Below are 22,920 nucleotides of genomic sequence, written 5' to 3' on the forward strand. Positions count from 1 at the left end.
CTTGTACAGAGCACTGTACTAAGTGCTTGGGAGAGTACAGTATAATAGAGTTGGTAAATACATTCCCTGCCCAGAAAGCGCTTCCAGTCTAGAGAGAGATCCCTCATGGCTGGACTCCTGGGAGACCACTCTGGCTTTCCATGCTACCTAACTGCGGAGCTTGATATCCAAAACTGGGGTTTGGCAGGTGGGGGGCAGGGCTTAGGAGGGTTCTGGATAGTTTAGTTTCAATCCACTGGGTCCTGTCCTTTTAGGGAGATGCAGGGTTCACTGACAGTGTGACCCCTTAATCTATCTATGGCATTTACTGAGCACTTGGGAAGGAATGTTTCTGTTTATTGTTATATTGCACTCTCCCAAGTGCTTAGTATAGTGCTCTGCACACAGTAAGTGCTCAGTAAATACAATTAACTGATTTACTGTGCAAAGCACTGTACTAAGCACTTGGGAGGGTACAATAGAGAAGCAGCGTGGCTTAGTGGAAAGAGCACCGGCTTGGGAGTCTGAGGATGTTGGTTCTAATCCCAGCTCTGCCACTTATCAACTGTGTGACGCTGGGCAAGTCACTCAATTTCTCTGTGTCTCAGTTACCTCATCTGTAAAATGGGAATTAAGACTGTGAGCCCCACTTGGAACAACCTGCTTACCTTGTATCTACCCCAGCGCTTAGAACAGTGTTTGGCACGTAGTAAGAACTTAAAAAATACCATCATCATTATATTATTATTACAATAGAGTTGATACCATTATTGGGTAGAGATTGTCTCTATATGTTGCTAACTTGTACTTCCGAAGTGCTTAGTACATTGCTCTGCACACAGTAAGTGTTCAATAAATATGACTGAATGAATAAATGAATATGGGAATGATAATAATAATAGTATTTGTTAAGCACTTGCTGAGAGTCAAGCACTGTTCTAAACTCTGGGATAGAAGCTAATCAGGTTGGATGCAGTCCTTGTCCCATGGGAGGCTCATCATCTAAGTAGAAAGGAAAACAAGTACCTAATCCTAAAAGTAGGAAGGAAAACAAATACGAAATCTGAATCCCCATTTTACAGCTGAGGAAACAGAGAAGTTAATCAATCAATCAATCAATCGTATTTATTGAGTGCTTACTGTGTGCAGAGCACTGTACTAAGCACTTGGGAAGTACAAGTTGGCAACATATAGAGACAGTCCCTACCCAACAGTGGGCTCACAGTCTAGAAGGGGGAGACAGACAACAAAACAAAACATATTAACAAAATAAAATAAATGGAATAGGTATGTACAAGTAAAATAAATAAATAGAGTAATAAATATGTACAAACATATATACATATATACAGGTGCTGTGGGGAAGGGAAGGAGGTAAGATGGGGGAGATGGAGAGGGGGACGAGGGGGAGAGGAAGGAGGGGTCTCAGTCTGGAAAGGCCTCCTGGAGGAGGTGAGCTCTTAGTAGGGCCTTGAAGGGAGGAAGAGAGCTAGCTTGGCAGATGTTGGGAGGGAGGGAGGGCATTCCAGGCCAGGGGGATGATGTGGGCTGGGGGTCAACGGCGGGACGGGCGAGAACGAGGCACGGTGAGGAGATTAGCGGCAGAGGAGCAGAGGGTGCGGGCCGGGCTGTAGAAGGAGAGAAGGGAGGTGAGGTAGGAGGGGGCGAGGTAATGGACAGCCTTGAAGCCGAGGGTTAGGAGTTTCTGCCTGATGTGCAGATTGATTGGTAGCCACTGGAGATTTTTGAGGAGGGGAGTAACGTGCCCAGCGCATTTCTGGACAAAGACAATCCAGGCAGCGGCGTGAAGTATGGATTGAAGTGGGGAGAGACACGAGGATGGGAGATCAGAGAGGAGGCTGATGCAGTAGTCCAGACGGGATAGGATGAGAGCTTGAACGAGCAAGTTAAGTGACTTGCACAAGATCACAGTGCAGGCAAGTGGCGAAGCCAAGATTAGAACCTGTGTCCTCTGACCTCCAGGCCTGTGCTGTTTGCACTAGGCTATTTAATACAGTGATCCTTGCCTTAAAGGGGCTCTCAGCCTACTGTGTGCAGATCACTGAGCTAAGCACTAGGGAGAGTTCAAAAGAATTGGAAGAGTAGACATCATTGGTACCGTCGAGGATTTTACAATCTAGTCAAACAGGCAGCTCCCATGACCACCAGAGTCCTCTTCTGATAGCCTACTTCCTGAAAACTAGCTGCCCCTTCCCTCCCTCCCCCACCCCGCTCCCACTTGCACACCCAGGCTTTGCCTGATACAATTGTCTAGCCTTTGGCCCTTGAAACTTGACCTCTTGTCTTTGCTCTTGATTTGCTCCTTGCAGCTGGATCCAGCTGCCCCGAGCACACTGTCGTCCACACTCTACCTCCACCTGGGGCAGGCTGTTTTGGCTTTTCTCTGGAGCCAGAAATCTGAGAAGATATCTCCTGGTCTCATTGCAGGCTCCTCTAGAGATGACATGGTCATCAAATTTCTGATGGCTCTCCAGTCTTGCCTTCCTGATGCACCATTCTCTTTGTCTTACAAGTCCATAATCTGGGTATTATCCCAAATTCATCTTTTTCATTCAACCCACATATTCAATCGACCTTCTGAACACCTCGAGAATCCTCTCCATCAAAACTGCTGCTAACCTATCTTATCCTATCCCACTGCATTAGCCTTCTCTTTGACCTTTCTGCCTCCTGGCTCTCCCTACTCCAGACCATACTTCACTCTGCTTTACACATCATTTTTCTAAAAAGATATTCAGTTCAGCTCTTTCCACCCTTCAGGAACCTCCAGTGGTTGCCCTTCCACTTCCACAATAAATGGAAGCTCCTCACCATCAGCTATAAGCACTCATTCAGTTCTCTTCTTGACACAGTGCCAACTGCTTGCTGAGGGACCTTAGGCAAGTTACTTTACTTCTCTGGGCCTGAGTTTCCTCAACTGTAAAATGAGGATTAAATGCTTGTTCTCCCTCCTACTCAGACTGTGTGCCCCATGTAGAGCTGGGACTGTGTTTAATCTAATTAACTGGTACCTAACCCAGAGCTGAGAACAGTGCTTGACACTTAATAATTATAAAAATGTTGGTATTTGTGAAGCGCTTACTATGCACCAAGCAATGTTCTAAGTGCTAGGGTAGATACAAGGTCATCAGGTAGTCCCACGTGGGGCTCACAGTCTTATTGTCTATTTTACAGGTGAGGTAACTGAGGCCCAGCGAAGTTAAGCAGTTTGCACAAAGTCACACAGCTGACAAGTGGTGGAGCTGGGATTGGAACCCATGACCTCTGACTCCTTAGCCCAGGTTCTTTTCGGTAAGCCAAGCTGCTTCTCTTAAGTAAGCACTTAACAAATACCATTAAAAAAGAGGGGGGGGGTGGGGTGGTTACAGGGGACACTATCCGGGGACCTGAACCTCTGGGGTCCCTGTTGAATTGTCCTGTCGAGGCCTGTCTCCCTGGGATTTGGGCCTGGGGAAGTACCCTGTTTCCCCCCTCCCAGGGGTCTTTGCTCCACAATTCTCTGCTAACCCTGAACCGAGATTTCTGGCCAAATCCAGAGAGTTTTTTTAAGGCATTTGTTAAGCACTTACTATGTGCCAGACTAAGGGCCAGTTAGATAAAAGTTTATTAGGTTGGACACAATCCCTGTGCCACGTGGGGTTCTCAGTCTTAACCGAGGCACAGATAAGTGAAGTGACTTGCCCAAGGTCATACAGCTCATACATGGTGGAGCCGGCTTGGAACTCAGGTCCTACTGATGCCCAGGCCCATTTTCTATCCACTAGGCCATTCTGCTTATCATTCAACTTTTCCTGAAGATCCCAAAGCAGTTTTAGCAGTTGATCTGATGATGGTCTGTTGCAGCCCCATTGGGAAAACGGAGACTCAGAGAATCTAGCCCAGATCTACCTAGTAGACAAGGCACATGGTCTGCCTGCATCTCACTGTTCCAAGAATGACTTTGGCTGAAGTCTGGTTCAGCTGGACTGTTCAGAAGGGGCCCAGGCTTACCGGGGTTTGTCCCGGTCAAGGAAGGAGAGGGGCTGGGGCACCCCAGTAGACTGCCCACCTCCAACTTTCCTCAAACTGTAACGCCAAACCTGCCCTGCCCTGCCCACTAGATTGCCCACAGTGATCTCTGACCATGGAGACACAGGCACAGAACAAGATCCCTGACTTTGAGGGCAGAGGTACAGAACACAGAAGTCTTAGTAATGGCATTTATTAAGCACCCACTGTACTTGTACTAGGCCCCTGGGAAGCACTTAGAACAGTGCTTGGCACATAGTAAGCAGTTAACAAATACCATCGTTATTATTACTAAACAATCCATTAATCCAGTGGTATTTATTGTGCACTTATGGTTTGCATTTATGAGCAGCAGTGACATGGGAAAAATTCAAAGGAGGATGATTAAGTGATCAAAATGTTGATCCAAGACAACAGCAGAGACTTAAGTTTTTATTGCGTGGAAGAAGGTAATGATTCACCACTTCCATATTTTTTACCAAGAAAACTATAGATAATTCCATAAAGTCACTATGGATCAGAAATGACTCGATGGCATTTGGTGATGATGATTTGCAGAGCACTGTACTAAATGTTTGGGAGAGTCCAAATCAGTAGTGAGTAGACATTCATTCAGCCATATTTAATAAGTGCTTACCATGTGCAGAGCACTGTACTTAGCACTTGAATAATAATGATGGCATTTGTTAAGTGATTAGTATGTGCCAAGCACCGTTCTAAGCCCTGGGATAGATGCAAGGTTATCAGGCTGTCCCAAGTGGGGTTTACAGTCTTAATCCCCATTTTACAGATGAGGTAACTGAGGCACAGAGAAATGAAGTGACTTGTCCAAAGTCACTCAGCTGACAAGTAGTAGAGCCGGGTTTAGAACCCACAACCTCTGACTCCCAAGACCGTGCTTTTCCACTAAGCCACACTGTTTCTTTAGCCAAGCTGTTTCTTTAGCCAAGCCAAACTACATATGCCTACTCTTCTAACACCAACCTGTTCACTCATTCATTCAATTGTATTTATTGAGGACTTACCATGTGCAAAGCACTGTACTAAGTGCTTAGGAGAATACAATATAAGAATAAACAGGCACATTTCCTGCCCACAAGAAGCTTACAGTCTAGGAAGACTGTACCTTGATCACATCTTTGGAGTTATCCTCTGACTCCACTCTCTCATTCACCCCACACATCCAATCCGTCACCAAAACCTGCCAGTCTCAGCTCTGCAACATTGCCAAGATCCACCCTTTCCTCTCCAACCAAACCCCTACCTTGCTGTTTAATCTCTCATCTTATCCCAACAGGATTACTGCGTCGGCCTCCCTCCATTCTGATCTCCCATACTCTTGTCTCTCCCTGCTTCAGTCTAGACTTCACTCCGCTGCCCAGACTATCTTTGTATAGAAACGATCTGGGCTTGTCACTCCCGTCCTCAAAAATCTCCAGTGGTTGCCTGTCAACCTTCGAATCGAGCAAAATCTCCTCACTCTTGGCTTCAAGGCTCTCCATCACCTTGCCCCTTCCTACCTCACCACCCTTCTCTCCTTCTACAGCCCAGCCCACACACTATGCTCCTCTGCCACTAACCCATAGTCAGTCACTACCACCCTCACGTCCTTCTGGGCCAGGGCTGGAAGGAAAAACAGAGGGGTCCTCAATCAATCAGTGGTATTTATTGAGTGCTTACTGATGCAGACAGCACTGTACTAAATACTTGGGAGAGCAGGACAAAGTAAAGTTGATAGGCATGATTCTTTCCCTCAACTAATTTATAATCTGGAAGGTGCTTGGAGCCCAACCTTCATCATCCCAAAGTATAGAGTTGGTCCACTCTAACCCCATCCCACACCTCAGTAAGGAGACACAACCAGTATCTGCTGAAACTGATCCCCCAAGGCTCTGCTCCTCTTTGTACTTAATTCCCATCCAGAATCAAAGCACTGAAAGCAAACGTACCGAGATTCAAGTAATGACCTTCTTGAAACTCATCGTTAAGGATTACCTCCATTTTTTGACATCCTCCTTGTCTGGAAGAGTAGCAAAACCCATCCCCCTCCCCCCACCCGGCTTGCTGACTGCCAACACTTCCATCGAGGGAAAACAAATCTTCAGGGTGGAAGGAGCCAGCTTGGAACCAGGCAGGTTTGGAGCCAGGTTTGGAGGCCAGGTTTGGAGTCCACTAACCAAGTTAGCCAGAGACTTCAGTCTGGCACACCAGGCTGCCATAGGAGACTGTGTCTTGTCCCCATTGGATAAACCCACATCTCCATCACCCACAGCCTAGGTCGCTGGCTAGAGACCCCCAACATCTCCTAGCATCAAACCCACAGAGACTGCCACCAGGTATTCAGAATCTGGGAGGCCCAATTCCTGGATGGCAACACAGGGAAAGGGAGCATGTCAGAAGGCAGGAGGTGGCCAGCATGGATTATTTGTTTGGAATGCAAAATGAGAACCAACCTGTGAGCCCACAGCCAAGGTGGACAGCTCTCCCTGAAGCTGGAGATGGGGCCTGGCAGCCAGATGTTTGAGGCAGGCAGAGGGAATGGGAAGATAGGGTGCCTTAAAATGACTGTAGTTGGCCGGTGAAGGGAATCAATTTTTATATTTCATTCATGAAAAGGACGTCCAGTGGTTGCCTATGCATCTTTGCATCAAACAGAAACTCCTTTAGCTTTAAACTACTCTATCACCTTGCCCCCCTTACCTTAGCTACCCGATTTCCTACTACAACCCAACCCATACACTTCACTCCTCTAATGCCAACCTACCCATTGTGCCTTGATCTTGTTTATCACACCGTTGACCCCTCACTTATGTCCTGTCCTCACCCTGTCCTGGAACACCTTATCCCTTGACAACTAGGAGAAGAAATCTCTCTTAACCTTCAAAGCCTTATTGAAGGCGCACCCCTTTGAGAGGCGTTCCATGAGTAGGCTATCATTCCTCTTCTCCCACTTTGTTCTTCACCACTCTTTTACTTACTTTCACACCCTTTATTTACCTCTCCATCATCCCCACAGCTCTTATGTGCATGGCTGTAATTTATTTATTTACATTAATTTCTGTTTCTCCTTCTGGGCTATAAGCCTCATGAGGGCAGGGAACATGTCTACCAACTCTGTTGTATTCTACTCTCCCAGGCATTTAGCACAGTGCTCTGCACACAATAAGCCCTCAATAGATACCAATGATTGATTGCTGGCAGTGTGCTGAGGGCAGAATGCTTTCCTACTATGGCAGAGAAGTACACTGGGCTCCTAAAGGTTCTGAACACTGTGCAGGCACCTATCTTTATAGAACACTATATTGAGTGACTGTTATGTGTTAAGTACTGTACTGTACTACCACTCTGTGCAAAGTGCTGTAGTAATAGTGGTAGTAATAGTAGTAGTAGAAGTACTTGAGGTACTTGATACTGAATTTGATGCAGTGCATAGTTCTTGATTCATGGATTTGGAATATACAGAATAAATGAAGTGACACATTTCCTGCCTACAGGGAACTTACTCCCAGTGAGGGAGTCAAACAAAGAAATATTTACTAATCTGTAATAATATATAAACTGAGCATGAATACTAATGATGGTGTAAATGAATTCATAAGGGCTACCCCTGAAGAATAACATGGGCCCACTGGGAGCAGCAGTGGGGGCAGGGAGAAAGGGGTAAACCAGGCTCCCGCATGACGCTGAAGGCTTTTAATTTTGAGATGGAGAGACAAAACAGAGTAGCCTGAGGAAAACACATATAAAATAGCAAAAAATTGGATTAGAATAAGTGGGCTATGAATTGGGGGAGGATTACAGGCTGCATCTAAGGTCAATATCAGGATCTTGGATGACTTCATGGAATTTGGGGGGTTCAAGGCCCTGCTATAGGGAAAGAGGGTCTGCATAAGAAGGATCCTGTAAAAACCCATTTTTAGGTTTTAATGTGGGAAAAATGTAACTTATATGAGGTTGTGAATTGAATAACAAGAAAGAGATCATGGACCCCTAAAAACTGGTCATGTAGCTGGGAGAATCAAACGAGCAATCCTGGCTCCACCACTTTCCTGTTGTGTGACCTTGGGCAAATTACTTCACTGTGTGCCTCAGTTAAGTCTCCTGTGAGCCCCTCGTGGGACAGGGACTTTGTCCAACCTGACTATCCTGTATCTTCCCCAGCATTTTTCATAGTGCCTGACAGATAGTAAGTGCTTGATGAATTACCAATAAAAACAAAAACAAAAAGAAATGAAGTCCAGCTGTTGGGGCTGGGAAGGAGTCAATCAGCTCTAGAGTTCATCAGTATGAAGTATCTGTGCAGAGGGCTCAGGGGGAAGTGACAAAAAATAGAAAAACTGTTGCACAGACTGTAGTGAACTGAAACTAAATCACTGGCTAGAGTTGACTCAATACAGTCCCCATCAGAGTCTCCAGTGGCAAAAAGAAATTGGACGGTTGTAAGAATAGCATACACAGTTGGTCATAAAAGCAGGCTCAGAGCCATTGGGGACTCATCATGGGAGAAGGCTGGAAGGAGGTGACATGGTCATTGTAGGAGATCCAGTTCCTTAAGGGGTACCTGAAACAGACAGCGTATGGATGCCTACTTTGAGAAGAGTGCTATCCTGGCTTTTTATTGTATGAAGAGCACTATCCTAGGTTGCTACTAAGGACCGAATGCTGTCCTGGGAGTCTGTTGTATGCAGAGCACTGTCCCGGGTACCTCCTGCTGCAGAGCGCTGTTCTAGGTGTCAAGAGAACTCCTCATTTTCTCATGCAAGCCCCAACCAATCAATCACATTTACTGAGCGCTTCGTGTACATAGAGCACTGTACTAACAGCTTGGAAGAGTACAATAGAACGATAAATAATCACATTTCCCGCCCACAACGAATTTACAGTCTGGAGGGGGAGACAGATATTAATATAAATAAATAAATGATTTATGTATTTATGCATTTATATGTACATAAATGTTGTGGGGCTAGTTTGGTGGGGGGCGGAGAAAGAAGGGAGCAAGTCAGGGAGATGCAGAAGGGAGTGGGAGAAGAAAAGTGAGGGTTCAGTCAAGGAAGGCCTCTTGGAGGAGATACGCTTTCAGTCAGACATTGAAGGTAGGGAGAGCAGTTGTCTGTAGGACATGAAGAGGGAGGACATTCCAGGCCAAATGCAGGATGTGGGAGAGAGGTCGTTGGTGAGACAGACAGGATCGAAGTACAGTGAAAAGGTTAGAATCAGAGAAGCAAAGTGTGCATGCTAGGTTGTAGTAAGAGAGCAGAGAGAAGAGGTAAGAGGGGGAAAGGTGACTGAGTGCTTTAAAGTTGATTGCAAGGAATTTCTGTTTGATGTGGAGGTAGATGGGCAACCACTGGAGATTCTTGAGGAATGGGGAAGAATGGACTGGATGTTTGTTGTAGAAAAATGATCCAGGTATCAGAGCGAAGTATGGACTGGAGTGGGGAGAGAGAGAAGGAAGGAGCCTGGTATAGTAATCAAGGCGGGTGAGGATAGGTGCTTGGATTTACTTGGTAGCTGTTTGGATGGAGAGCAAAGTGCAGATTTTAGCAATGTTGTGGACGTTGAACTGACAGGCTTTGGTGACAGATTGAATATATGGGTTGAAAGAGAGAGTTGAGTCGAGGATAATGGCAAGGTCATTATGAGATAGGAAGGATTATGGTGCTGTCTACAGTGATGGGAAAGTCAGGGGACGTACAGGATTTGGGTGGGAAGACAAGGAGTTCTGTTCTGGATATACTAAATTTGAGGTGATGGCAGATCATCCAAGTAGAGTTGTCATGAAGGCAGGAGGAAATGTGAGACTGCAGTGAGGGAGTGAGATCAGGGCTGGAGTTGTAGATTTGGGAATCATCCGCAGAGAGGTGGGAGTTGAAGCCATGGGAGCAAATGAGTTCTCCAAGGGAGTGGGTGTAGATGGGGAATAGACAGGGACCCAGAACTGAACCTTGAGGGATACCCACACTTAGGCAGTGGGAGGCACAGGAGGAGTCCATGAAAAAGACTGAGAATCCTAGCCTCCTTCTGACTTTCCCATAACTGTTATGGTTATGGTGGAATGCTGAGGAATAAAATATGAATGAATTTGAGCGCCTGTTTCAAAGGCAACACAACTACTTTTTTGGTATCTGTTAAGCACTTACTATGTTCCAGGCACTTTAATAATGATAATAATAATAATGATTGCGGTATTTGTTAAGCACTTACTGCATGCATCAGGAACTGTACTAAATACTGGGGTGGATACAAGCAAATGGGGTTGGACACAGTCCCTGTCCCCCATGGGGCTCAAAATCTTAATTCCCGTTTTACAGATGAGGTAACTGAGCCACAGAGAAGTGAAGTGACTTGTCTAAGGTCACACAGCAGACAAGTGGCGGAGTCAGGTTAAGAACCCACCGCCTTTGGACTCCCAGGCCAGTGTTCTATCCACTACACCATGCTGCTTCACTGAACTAAGCCCTGGAGTAGATACAAGCAAATCTGGTCAGACACAGTCTATGGTGCATATGGGGCTCACAGTCTCTATCTCCACTTTTCAATGAGATAACTGAGCAACAGAGAATTTAAGTGACTTGCCCAAGATCACATAGCAGATAAGTGGCAGAGCCAGGATTAGAATCCAGGTTTTACTGACTCCCAGGCTCATGCTGTCTCCACTAGGCCATGCTGCTTCACTACTGTTTACAACACCACCATCCTCCCAATCTCACATGCTGACAACTTTGGCATTATCCTCTGTTTATCAAATTCATTCAACAGGCATATTTGATTTGTCACCTAATCCTGTCAGTTCTATCTTCACAACAGCTCTAGAATCTATCCCTTCCTCTTCATCTTAAATGCTATCACACTGATTCAATCTTTTGTCAATCCCACCTTAACTACTACATCAGCCTCCTCACTGACCTCCCTGGTGCCTGCCTTTCATGTCCTGTCCGAACATAGCTCAGCTGCTTGTAACATTATCCTATAAAAATACTCAGCCCACATCTCTCCACTCCTCAAAAACCTCTAACTGTTTTCCATCCACCTCCACAGCAAATGTGTAATCCTCAACAACGGCTGTAAGGCACTCAATCAATTCTACTCCACCTACCTTCGCTCACAGATCTCCCAGTACAACCCAATCTATACATTTATCTTCTTTGACACTAATCTAGCAGCATAGTCTAGTGGAAGGAACATGTTCCTACGAGTCAGAAGACCTTGGTTCTAATCTCAGCTCAGCTCTGCTACTGAAATCACATCTCCTTCAAGACATCTATCCTGATTAGGACCCCATTTCTCCTATTTGCCCTCTTTTCTATTTTGCCTATGTACTTGGAGCTGTACCCCTTGAGCTCACTATTTACCCCCACCCAGTCCCAGAACTCTTAAGTATATATATATATATATACATAAGTATATATGTATAGCTACACTCTTCCATTCCCCCGTAATTAAAATATTTAAATGTGCTCTCCGAGACTATGAGTTCCTTGTGGGAAGAGAACGTGTCTTCCCACTCTACTGCACTGATCTCTCGCAAACCCCTCATTACAGTGCTCAGCACATAGTACTAAAAACTAGTTATTGACTGATTGTGTCTGCAGAGATCTGTTCCAAGTGTCTAATGCATGCAGTGCCTACTGCGTACGGAGCACTATTCTGAGTGCAGAGTGTTGTCCCGAGTACTTGCGGAATAGACAGAAGTTAAGGGTGCTGCCTCCATCCTCGAACCACTTCCAGTATATTGGGGGAAGCAGCGAGCACGAATTGACAGAAGGGACCCTGCCCAGGAGGAGCAGGGACTACTAACTACCTAAAAGTGGCTCCCAAACAGGGCAAGTGGATGAGTCTCACACCTTTCCGTCAGTGGTTCTCTCACTTCATCAATCAATCAATTGTATCTATTGAGTGCTTATTGTGTGCAGAGGACTGCACTCAGGTCTTGGGAGAGTACAGTGCAAGAGAGCTGGTAAACATGTTCGCTTCTCCCATGGAGCTTACCATCTAGAGGGGGAGGCAGAAATTAAAATGAATTATTGATGGAGGCATGAGCGAGTATAGGAATTTGTGCTTAGGGGCTCTGAATCTGCTCTAGGCTCCACTTCACCATGACTAGATCCCAGAGAGGAAATGGGCCCCATGAGTGTGGGTGGGCCCGTGGTGCCAGCTGGGACCCAGAGTTGTGGGCAGGAAGTTTGGGTAGCCTGGGGAGGATCTTCCAAGGCACAATCAGTTTGGCATCCAGCCCCCGGGAGGCATATTGGTTGGAGGCACAGAGAAGATTTGGGGCTGCAGGGCTTTTACCCTGGGGATCCTGGCCAACCACATCAGGACTCGGGAGCCAGCGGAGGAGATGAGTGGCTCTGACAGTGGCATGGAGCAGAGCAGGCATGGTGGTGAGACACGGGGCAGGCAGTGGTCTCTGCTGTAGCCCTCGACCCATCTTTATGACAGTCTGGGGTCGGGAGGAGAAGGAAGCTGGGGATCCTGGGTGATGGCAGAGTGAGGGTTGTGGTGAACTCTACAGGGGCTGGGGAGGATATCTGACATCCTACTGTGGGAATCAGGGAGGGAAATCTACCCCTCTCAGAAGCTGTGGCCTGAATTAGAAGCTGGGGGCTTCATGGTGCTATGAGGGAGGGGACTCCTGGCTCCATTTCCTTCTCTGCTCGGGGACAGATTAGTTCAGGAGCTCTAAAGAGCTCAGACCCCGGGGCTGTGTATACAGGGTTCCTGGCCTACTCCTAAAATTATATCTCCTCACAATCTGACCAGTGAAGTTGCAGCTCAGGCCAGGATGAAGATCATGTCCTGTTTAAAACAGCAGCCAGAAGACAGCCCTTTCCATCACATCTAGCTCAAAGGGGTCACTATCTCATGCAATGCAGGGTATGGGCAGTATGTGAGAGGAGTCTGCGTGTCCAGGAGCATCTTTAAAACCTGTGCACCCTCCACCTCCTCTCCCTTCTTTTCAGGTAGCCCACCCAAGGGGTTGTGGATGGAGTGAGGAAAACAAATGGATGCTCTTCACCAATGCTGATCAGGCCGGACCCTGGTTGTTCATCTCCAGGAGGGAGTCTGATGATTCCATGGCTAAGAGAAGTCCCTAGGTGGTACTGCATAGAGACGGGAAGGTGTGAGTGAGTTGTGTAAGTGACATAGAGGTGACCCTGGTTGTCTGGCCATTTGTGTGTTTATCCACCAGGGTGTTGCCATGTGGGCCGGGGTGAATATGACCGGGGAAAGTGGGGGGCTCCCTGCCAACCCTCTCCTCCAGCTCCAATCTTAGCTCTGCCAATTGCTTGCTGAATGTCCTTGGGCATCTCACTTGACTTAGACACTGATGTGTGTATATCTATAATTCTATTTATCTATTTTGATGCTATTGATGCCTGTCCACTTGTTTCATTTTGTTGTCTATTTCCCCCTTCTAGACTGTGAGCCCGTTGTCAGGTCGGGATTGTCTCTATTTGTTCCAGAATTGTACTTTCCAAGCACTTAGTACAGTACTGTGCACACAGTAAGAGCTCAGTAGATACGATCGACAGACAGTCCCACTGCCATCTTCACTTTTTGAAGAGCAAACAACAGGAAGAAGCATAGAGAGGATGAGGGGAAGGGAAGACAGTAAGGAAACATCACTCAGACACGGGGTGGGGATCTACGTGACCCTGGACTTCTGCTCTTTCCTTCCTCCCTCTCCCAAATAAAGGCATCTCTGCCCCCATTTCTGGGCCACTAATGGACCATCCTCCATCTCTGTCACAACTCTGGCTGAGGGTGGCAAAATGATGTCACTGAGGGTCAGGAGAGAGGGGAGCCCATTAGACAGTTCAACCCAAGATTCTCACCTCTCTTAATGTGGCCTTGCTCCTGCAACACACAGTCACTGTCCATGACACTGACCAAATTTATGTGTGACTTCATGCTGCAAGGCCTCCATTCCCACAATAGTGGCTGGGACGAGCTGGGGTCACAAGGTTCAAGAAGCTGGTGTTTACATGTGTTGTTGCATGTTTTTGTGTGTTTTCCAGTGTATTTGGATGTGTGCATTTATGTCTGTTGATGTGCATGGGTGTGTGTTTGCATATGTTGATGTGTGTATACTTGTATGATGTTGCGGGGTGGATAGGAGCAGCTCCCACACCACTGCATGGGCATGACACTGCAGTATTGTGTCAGGGACCTGAGAGAGGATGTCCTGGGAGAAAAGGCAGAACGTATGTGTGTGTGTGTGTGTGTGTATCTGTATGAGTGTGTGTTTGTGTTAAGGGGTGACACAACCTCTGGCAAGGTCTAACCAGGCAGGGTCCTCAATGCAACACCTGGGAGCAACCTGGGATGCCCCTGGGGCATGGATCCCAGAGGAGTTGGTGAATATCGTGGGGGAGAGTGGGAGGGGGCGATCTGAAGGGATCTGTGAACAGGAAGGCAGTGGGAGGCTGGGAAAAGGTGGAGACAGAACAACCCCTGAGGCACTCTTTGCACTCGGTGAGATTTCAGGACAGGGACCCACACTATACAGACCAGGGCATAGGTGGGGTAGAGATTGGCATCCCGGTCCAGGAGTTCTATGTTGGGTGAAGTGGGGTGGGCTTTGGCAAGAAGATCCACAGAGGGATGAATCCATGCTCAGGCTATCCCTTGACTCGTCCCTTCCCCCTGTCTGCAGGGGATCCCCGAGACCCAACCCCATCATAGATCAGCAGAACAAATCCACCGTGACAGAGTTCATCCTCCTTCGTCTGCCCAACTGTCCAGAGTTGCAGCCAGTCGTCTTTACTCTGATCCTCACCATGTACCTGGTCAACCTGGCTGGAAACAGTTTGATCATCATGGTCACCTGGACCGACCCCAAGCTGCAGACCCCCATGTACTTCCTGCTCAGCCAGCTCTCCTGCGTGGACATGGCCTTTGCCTCCAACACTATCCCACAGTTCCTGGTCCACACGTTCTTCAAGCATAATGCCATCCCTTATGACAGCTGCTTTGTCCAGATGACCTTTTCCCTGGCTGCGGGCAACATGGAGGGCTACGTACTGGCTACCATGGCCTATAACCGCTATATGGCCATTTGCAGGCCCCTGCACTATGTGGCAGTCATGACCCAGTTGCTCTGCGTGTGCATAGTGGCTGGGTCCTGGGTCCTGGTGACCCTCCTCGGTTCCCCGCATGCCATCCAGTTGTCCCTGGCATCCTACTGCAACAATTGCAACCTGCTCGTCTTCTGCGATATCCCCTTCCTGGTGTCAATTGACTGCCCCAAGCCCTTTCTCAACGACCTGGTGCTTTTCACGGAGGGCATCAGCGTGATCATCTCCCCTTTACTCTTCATCTTGGCCTCCTTTGCCTGCATCAGGGCTGCCGTGCTAAGCCTGCGCTTAGCTGCCAGGCTACGCAAGACCATGTCCACCTGTGGCTCTCACGTGCTAGTGGTGATGCTGTTCTTTGGCAAGGTGATCCACCTGTGCTTCCAGCCCCCCCGGCCACTCCAGCCTGGAACAGGACCGTCACATTGCCATCTTCTACACGGTGGCATTGCCCGTGCTGTACTGGCTCATCTACAGCCTGTGGAATCGCAATATCCAGGAAGCTATGCACAGGCTTATGAGAAAGGGCCTTCAGGGGCCCAGATAATGGATGAAACCCTCATCAGGCCCACTCCCCCTTCTCCCAATCCACCGTGTCCTCCGACCACTTGAGCCCCATGTTCATGGCAAGGCAGAACACCAGAGTTGGTATAGAGCCCCTGGTTGGTCAGACACAATGGTCTGACCCTCTTTGGCTAATCTCGATCCTCGAATAGAGGGAATCCACAGTTTGGAGGAAACATGGCGAATTTCTGGCCATTCTTTGGGGGTCTGATCCCTGTCTCCACAGGGATCCGACTTCCACAAACTGCCTTGGCAGGGACAGTTGGGAAGGGTGCAAGCGCCTAAACTGAGTCTTTGGGGCAGGATGTAAACCCAAGAAGTGTCAGTGGAAGTGGTCAGTGCCAGGCTCTCTTATTAGAGGCCACAGCTGGACACCAGAATTGTATCTGGGGAAGGAGGCCAAGGTTTTTTATCCACAGGCAGAGCAACAGGAATCAGCTGTGTTGAGGTCTGGGAGGGGCAGGCGGGGTGGGAGGAGGGGTGGGCAGGGTGGGAGGGGAAAGGAATGAGAGCCAGGAGGAGCAGCTTGAAATTCTAGAATCTGGCTCGAATCTGATACTGGGGTGTGGAAGGTCAGGAGAAGGAAGCCACCCAGACCTCTTAGCCCAGGATGTATTTCCCTGTCCATTCCAGGTCCCATCTCCCAGCTTTGTCCTGCCCGGCCTGGATGATGGCTGGCTTCAGTGGGTTTTTCCAAGGGCTCAGAGTGGCTTGCTGAAAACGAGCACTTAATACAGTACTCAGAGCTCTGGAGGCACTCATTGCCCACCATTATTTGATCAAGAACGAAGGCAGGGAACCTCCAGAAGCTGGTTCATTCATTCATTCAGTTGTATTTATTGAGCGCCTACTGTGTGCAGAGCACTGTACTAAGTGCTTGGGAACTACAAATCGGCAACATATAGAGATGGTCCCTACTCAACAATGGGGTCACAGTCTAGAACAGAGAGACAGACAACAAAACAAAAGAAGTAGACTGGTGTCAATACCACCAGAATAAATAGAATTATAAATGATGGCTTGCTTTAGTGGGTTTTTCCAAGGGCTCAGAGTGGCTTGCTGAGAAAGAGCACTTAATACAGTGCTCAGTGCTCTCGAGGCGCTCATCGCCTACCATTATTTAATCAAGAATGAAGGCAGGGAACCTGAGGAAGTTGGTGCTTCGTGGATTCTCCACTAAAACATGTCCAAGACTGAACTCCTTGTCTTCCCTCCCAAACCCTGCCCTCTCCCTGACTATCCCATCTCTGTTGACGGCACTACCATTCTTCCCATCTCACAAGCCCGCAACTTTGGTGTCATCCTCGATTCCGCTCTCTCATTCACCCCCACATCCAAGCCATCACCAAAACCTGCCAGTCTCAGCTCCGCAACATTGCCAGTATCCACCCTTTCGTCTCCATCCATACCGCTACCCTGCTCGTTCAAGCTCTCATCCTATCTCGTCCGGACTACTGCACCAGCCTTCTCTCTGATCTCCCATCCTCGTGTCTCTCCCCACTTCAATCCATACTTCATGCTGCTGCCCGGATTGTCTTTGTCCGGAAACGCTCTGGGCATGTTACTCCCCTCCAGTGGCTACCAATCAATCTGCGCATCATGCAGAAACTCCTCACCCTGGGCTTCAAGGCTCTCCATCACCTCACCCCCTCCTACCTCACCTCCCTTCTCTCCTTGTACAGCCCACCCCGCACCCTCCGCTCCTCTGCCACTAATCTCCTCATCGTGCCTTGTTCTCGCCTGTCCCGCCATCGTCCCCCGGCCCACGTCATCCCCCGGGCCTGGAATGCCCTCCCTCTGCCCATCCGCCAAGCTAGCTCTCTCCCTCCCTTCAAGGCCCTACTGAGAGCTCACCTCCTCCAGGAGGCCTTCCCAGACTGAGCCCCTTCCTTCCTCTCCCCCTCGTCCCTCTCTCCATCCCCCCCATCTTACCTCCTTCCCTTCCCCACAGCACTTGTATATATGTATATATGTTTGTACATATTTATTACTCTATTTATTTTACTTGTACCTATCTATTCTATTTATTTTATTTTGTTAGTATGTTTGGTTTTGTTCTCTGTCTCCCCCTTTTAGACTGTGAGCCCACTGTTGGGTAGGGACTGTCTCTACATGTTACCAACTTGTACTTCCCAAGTGCTTAGTACAGTGCTCTGCACACAGTAAGCACTCAATAAATATGATTGATTGATTGATTGATTGATTGATTAAAACCAGCCACTCTCCAGTCTGGCCTGTTGCCATCCATAAGGGGCTCCCCACTCTGGGTGAGAGCACAGGTGGGCCCCTAAGTGTTGGGTCACATCTCCCAGCATGCACTCTTCCCTACTGAGTAGCTACGGAGTGTAGTGTCTTCAAAACCTACCCCACCACACACACCTCAGCTAACCTCCTAGCTGTATTTCACTCTGGCCTTTCACCTCTGTTCCCTCACCTACGCTGTTCCCCCATTTTGGAGCACCCTCCTTCCCCAGGTTCAGCAGACCACAGTCCTCTCCACATTCAAAGCCCTCGTGAAGGCCTACCTCATTCAACAAGCCTTCCCTGATTTATTACCTGCATCCCAAGTCTAATAAACTCAGCAGTCATTTTTAGCAGTTGTGTTTCATTCTATTATTTTGCATATATAGTCATTCAGTCATACATTCAATTACTTTCATAGAGTAATTATAAATACTTGAACGCCTGCTCTAACATTAGAGTGCAAGCTCTTTGTGGGAAGGGGACGTGTTGCTTGTTTTGTACTTCCCAAGCAGTTAGAACAGTGCACTGAACCTCAATAAATATTTTGACTGTTACTACACCCTCACCCTGTTCTGTGGGTGGCTGCTGCCTGGTGGTCCAGAGCAACTCGTGGTTTCTTCCAGCCCAACACAGGAGGTTGGGACTGAGAGAGGTCCATCAGTGAACCGGGAGGGCCGTAGTAGACGCTGCTGTACCCACTGCCATTTAGGAACCACAAACTCTGCCCCCACCATGACCCTGCTTTTGGGGATCACTGTTTCAGCCCAAAGGAAAACTGACCTATTGATTAAGTATCTATGGCCTCATCCATATTTACTGGGTGCAGAGCACTGCTTTAAAAGCTTGGGAGGTGCAATAGACTATAGTCATGACTCCCGACTTAGAAGACCTTATAGTCTAGCAGGGGAGATAGTAAAGTTAATTCTACAATAGAGTAGGAAGATATACTTAGAAGTGCTACAGGTGATTGTCAGTAGTTAAGTGCTTAGGTGACGTGGAAGTGCTGAAGTGCCAGAAGGGGAAATACAGGACAGGGACATTAGGAATCAAACAGGGAAGACTTCCTAGAAGAGTTGTGATTTCAGAAGGGCTTTGAAGCTGAAGAGAGCAGTGGTGTCTTGGGTGTGAAGAAGGAGTGAGCTCCATACAGAAGGGAGGGCATGAGCAAGAGATGGGCAGTGACAGAAACAAGAATGAGGCACAGTGAATAGGGTGGCTTGAAAGGAGTGAAGTATGAAATCTGGGTTGGAGTGGGAGAGGAGTGAAGGTAAAAAGTAGGGAGGGAACCAACTGAGCGACTTTAAAGCCAATGGTCAGGAATCTTTGCTTGATGTGGAGAGGGAGGGGCAGCCATTAGAGGATTTTGTGGAGTGGGGAAACATGCACAGAATATGGCCTCTTGGTCAGTCTGTGACAATTGCCCTACCAACACCACTATCTTCCTCACCATTGTGAATATTTACTGGGCACCCGATGTGCTCAACTACCATGATGAATACAGGTCCAGAACTAGAGTCTTCCAACTACGTTGAATTACATTCTTCCAAGCACGAGGCGCTGCACACAGTAACCACTCAATTACGTCCATTGATTGAGTGACTGAGTCTGTACTGTGACCCTACTAATTCTGGTATTTGTTACGCATTTACTATGTGCCAGGCACTGTACTAAGCACTGGGGTAGATACAAGCAAATTGGGTTGGACACAGTCCTGGGCCTTAAGGGGCTCATAATTGCAATCCCCATTTTACAGATTAGGTAACTGAGGCACAGAGAAGTGAAGTGACTTGTCCAAAGTCACACAGCAGCCAAGTGGCAAGAGCCAGGATAGAATCCATGGCCTTCTGACTCCCAGGCCTGGGCTCTATCCACCATGTCATGCTGCATTCCTAGATGCAGGGTGGTGTACCAGGCCCCTAATGTGCATGGAGTGCTATACTGGGTGCCTATTGTGGATATAATACTGGACTGGGCACCTACTGGGAGCAGACTGCTGTATTAGGCACCTAAGGTATGCAGAGTACTGTATTGGGCACTTGGGAACATGCCAGAGAAGTGTGCCTCAGTGGAATGAACACGGGCTTGGGAGGCAGAGATCATGGGTTCTAATCCCGGCTCCACCACTGTCAGCTGTGTGACTTTGGGCAAGTCACTTCTCTGTTCCTCAGTTATCTCATCTGTAAAAATGGGGATGAAGACTGTGAGCCCCCTGTGGGACAACCTCATCACCTTGTAACCTCCCCAGCGCTTAGAACAGTGCTTTGCACACAGTAAGTGCTTTATAAATGCCATTATTATTATTATTATTATTATTATTATTCTCTGTGCCTCAGTTACCTCATCTGTAAAATGGGGATTAAGACTGTGAGCCCCACCTGGGACAACCTGATCACCTTTTTGCTCCCCCAGGGCTTAGAACAGTGCTTGGCACATAGTATGTGCTTAAGAAATGCCATCATTATGTTATTATCATTATCCCTGCCCTCAGGGAATTTGGGATTTCTGTTGTCTCCCTCAGTCTCATCAACAAATTCCACTTGGGGTACGGTCTCAGTCTCCTCTATGAAATGAAGAGAACAGTCCCTGCTGCTGAGAGGAGGACAAGAGATCACTGATTGGGGGCAGTTTGGGAAAAAAAAACCCAGAAGGCTGGGCCTATCAATTTTCCTTTTTTCCAGGTGCTGACAATTCTCTCTTCCATGCCACTCATGAACACACCACCACTGCGACAGTAGAATTTACTCCTGAGCAGTCTTTCCTGTGGCAGCATCGCCCGCTGGCTGGTCAGACTCCTCCAAGTCATGGTCACCAGGGATCTCTGGGACCCAACCTCCCTGGAGTCACCTCTCAGTCTTCTCGGGGACGGGCATAGTTGGGCTGGAACGTCTCGGCCCCATTACTGAACCTTGGTGCAAATATCTGACCCTGAAGGTTAATTAGCTCCGGAACTTCTTGGCACCACCTGGGCTACTGGTTGCATCAGGTGGTGCGATGCCCACCCATGGCATTTACCCCTTCTTACACCCCTCTGAGGGCTGATTGATAAGGGGCTGAGTCACCGGCCTCATACATACCACCTGGGGACCATGGGGAGATCACCTCGCTTCTGAGTGGGTGGTGCCAGTGTTGGAGTGCCTGGGTGAGTCTGGAGGCCCCTCTGAGTCAGGTCAGAGCTTGAGTATGGGGAGCAAAGGGGAAGGGAGGGCCAGTGTCAGGGCCAGGAGGCTCAGCTGGGTCACATTTCTGGCTTCTCTGAGTTCTCAGAGTTTGGGGACAGACCTCTATTTTAGTCCCAGCACTGCACTGGTCTGCTGTGTGACCTCGGACGTCAACTGACCTCTCTGGGTCTCTCATTCCTCTGTGAATTGAAAAGAACAGTCCCTGTTGCTGGGAGGAGGACAAGAGGTCCCTGATGGGGGGTAGTTTGGGGAAAGAAAACAGAACGCTGGGCTTAGCAATTTTCATTTTTTCCAGGTACTGGCAATTCTCCCTTCCATGCCACTCTTGAACATACCACTCATAAACAACCAGCTCATGAACACATCTGTGTGTCTGCCCTGGCCTGCAGTCGTGTGTGATCAGTAATGACCACCATCAGGGAGGTTGAACAACCATTACCCACTTCCTGGGCAGGCAGGGGCATCTGGAAGGTTAGGCACCTAGCTGTAGGTGGCAAGTGACACAGTGCTGTGAATCTATTCTCCAGGGCAGCCAAGGGATAATGCAAGAGCATCCTCTCTCAGGGAGGAGAGTGGAGTGGACAGTAAGAGGATTGGTGTAGACAGAGAGGGAGGGGAGGATAGGAGTATGGACAGCCTGGCCAAGATAAGGCTGGGTTACCCTGGTGCCAGCCATAAGGAAACCCAAACTCCCAGAACTTGAGCCAGAATCTTCTGTGACCCCCAGAGGTAGCAGCCAGTGGATTTCTCTGTGTGGAGCTTGCCAGGGCCCTTGCCCATTTTCTAGCTAACACTGTGGGTGGATGCAGTGTCCTGGGAGAGAGGGTCTTTACTCCTCAGCGTCGGGTTCAAATAGGACCCACCGGGGTGTGGTGGTGGTGGTGAAGTGATTAAGGTTAGAGGGAAGGGCAAAGTCTTGGGGAGAGGGCACTGGGGATGCTATGCACGGGAAGAGCTCCAACCTGCAGGGCCCAGTGCAGGTGGATGAATGTGGATCTGGAGCAGGCAGGGCAGTAGTCTAGGAGCTGTGCTCATGCTGTGAGAGAAAGTGTGTGGTGGGGGCGGGGAGGTGAGATGGGTCTGGGGACTAGGGGCTCTGGTAAAAAGAAATACCCCCAGTTAGGGTGGGTAGGACACATTCACTTCAGCCCCTAGCAGGTTTAGTCTGGTTCTGCCCACATTGGCCTGTGGCTCAGAGCCAGGGCTGTTTCAGATTCACCCCGAACAAGAAGCTCCAACAGGGAAGTGGTGGGCATTGTCGGTTGAGATGTAGCTCAGCTCAGGCCTAGAAGGTGAGTAGCTCTAGGGCTAGGGTCAGTATCAGGGGACACAGCTGCACTGCGACTTCAGAAAACCCAGACCTAATTCCCTGTCCTTGGCTGGCCACAAGCCCCAGGCCTGTACTACTGGGCTGGACTGGGCCCTGCAGCCAGGCCAGGCTGGAGGTAGGGGGTGGTTTGTGAGCCTGGGCATGTTACCCACGGGTGGTGGGCAGGGCTCTCCTCCACTTTCCGTTTGAATGGAAGTCCCAGATGAGCTTCCCCCGTCTCCACTCTGGTGCTAAAGGAATCCAGGAATGGGATCCGTCCTGCCTGGAAGCTGTCCAGGTAGTTATTCGGGCAAAGGGCAATGGGAATGTCTCTCCATTTATTCAGGTTGCTAGACAAGTCTGCCAAGGGAAGTCACAAGGAGAAACTGAGGCAATGTCACCCAAAAGAGCAGGGGATATGAGGGATATGAGGGCTATGGGCTGCTAATGGCTAGCAGGCCAGTGTCCTAGATGGTGCCCGGGCCACTCACTTATCCTCACCTCTACTTTCCTCTGTCTATGCCTTTCTCTTACT

General features: G+C 48.6%; 1 protein-coding gene across 1 annotated transcript; it reads left to right on the forward strand.

Moving 5' to 3' along the window:
• The first annotated feature begins 3,261 nt into the window (after positions 1 to 3,261).
• Positions 3,262 to 15,973, forward strand: LOC119923237 (olfactory receptor 1361-like). Its single transcript, XM_038742712.1, has 3 exons — positions 3,262 to 3,291; positions 12,975 to 13,148; positions 14,672 to 15,973. The coding sequence occupies exon 3, from the start codon at positions 14,796 to 14,798 to the stop codon at positions 15,699 to 15,701; it is 906 nt and encodes a 301-aa protein (XP_038598640.1). The 5' UTR covers positions 3,262 to 3,291; positions 12,975 to 13,148; positions 14,672 to 14,795; the 3' UTR covers positions 15,702 to 15,973.
• Positions 15,974 to 22,920: the final 6,947 nt, after the last annotated feature.

This window comes from Tachyglossus aculeatus, unplaced genomic scaffold, assembly GCF_015852505.1.
Source record: "Tachyglossus aculeatus isolate mTacAcu1 unplaced genomic scaffold, mTacAcu1.pri scaffold_161_arrow_ctg1, whole genome shotgun sequence".
Lineage (NCBI taxonomy): Eukaryota > Metazoa > Chordata > Mammalia > Monotremata > Tachyglossidae > Tachyglossus > Tachyglossus aculeatus.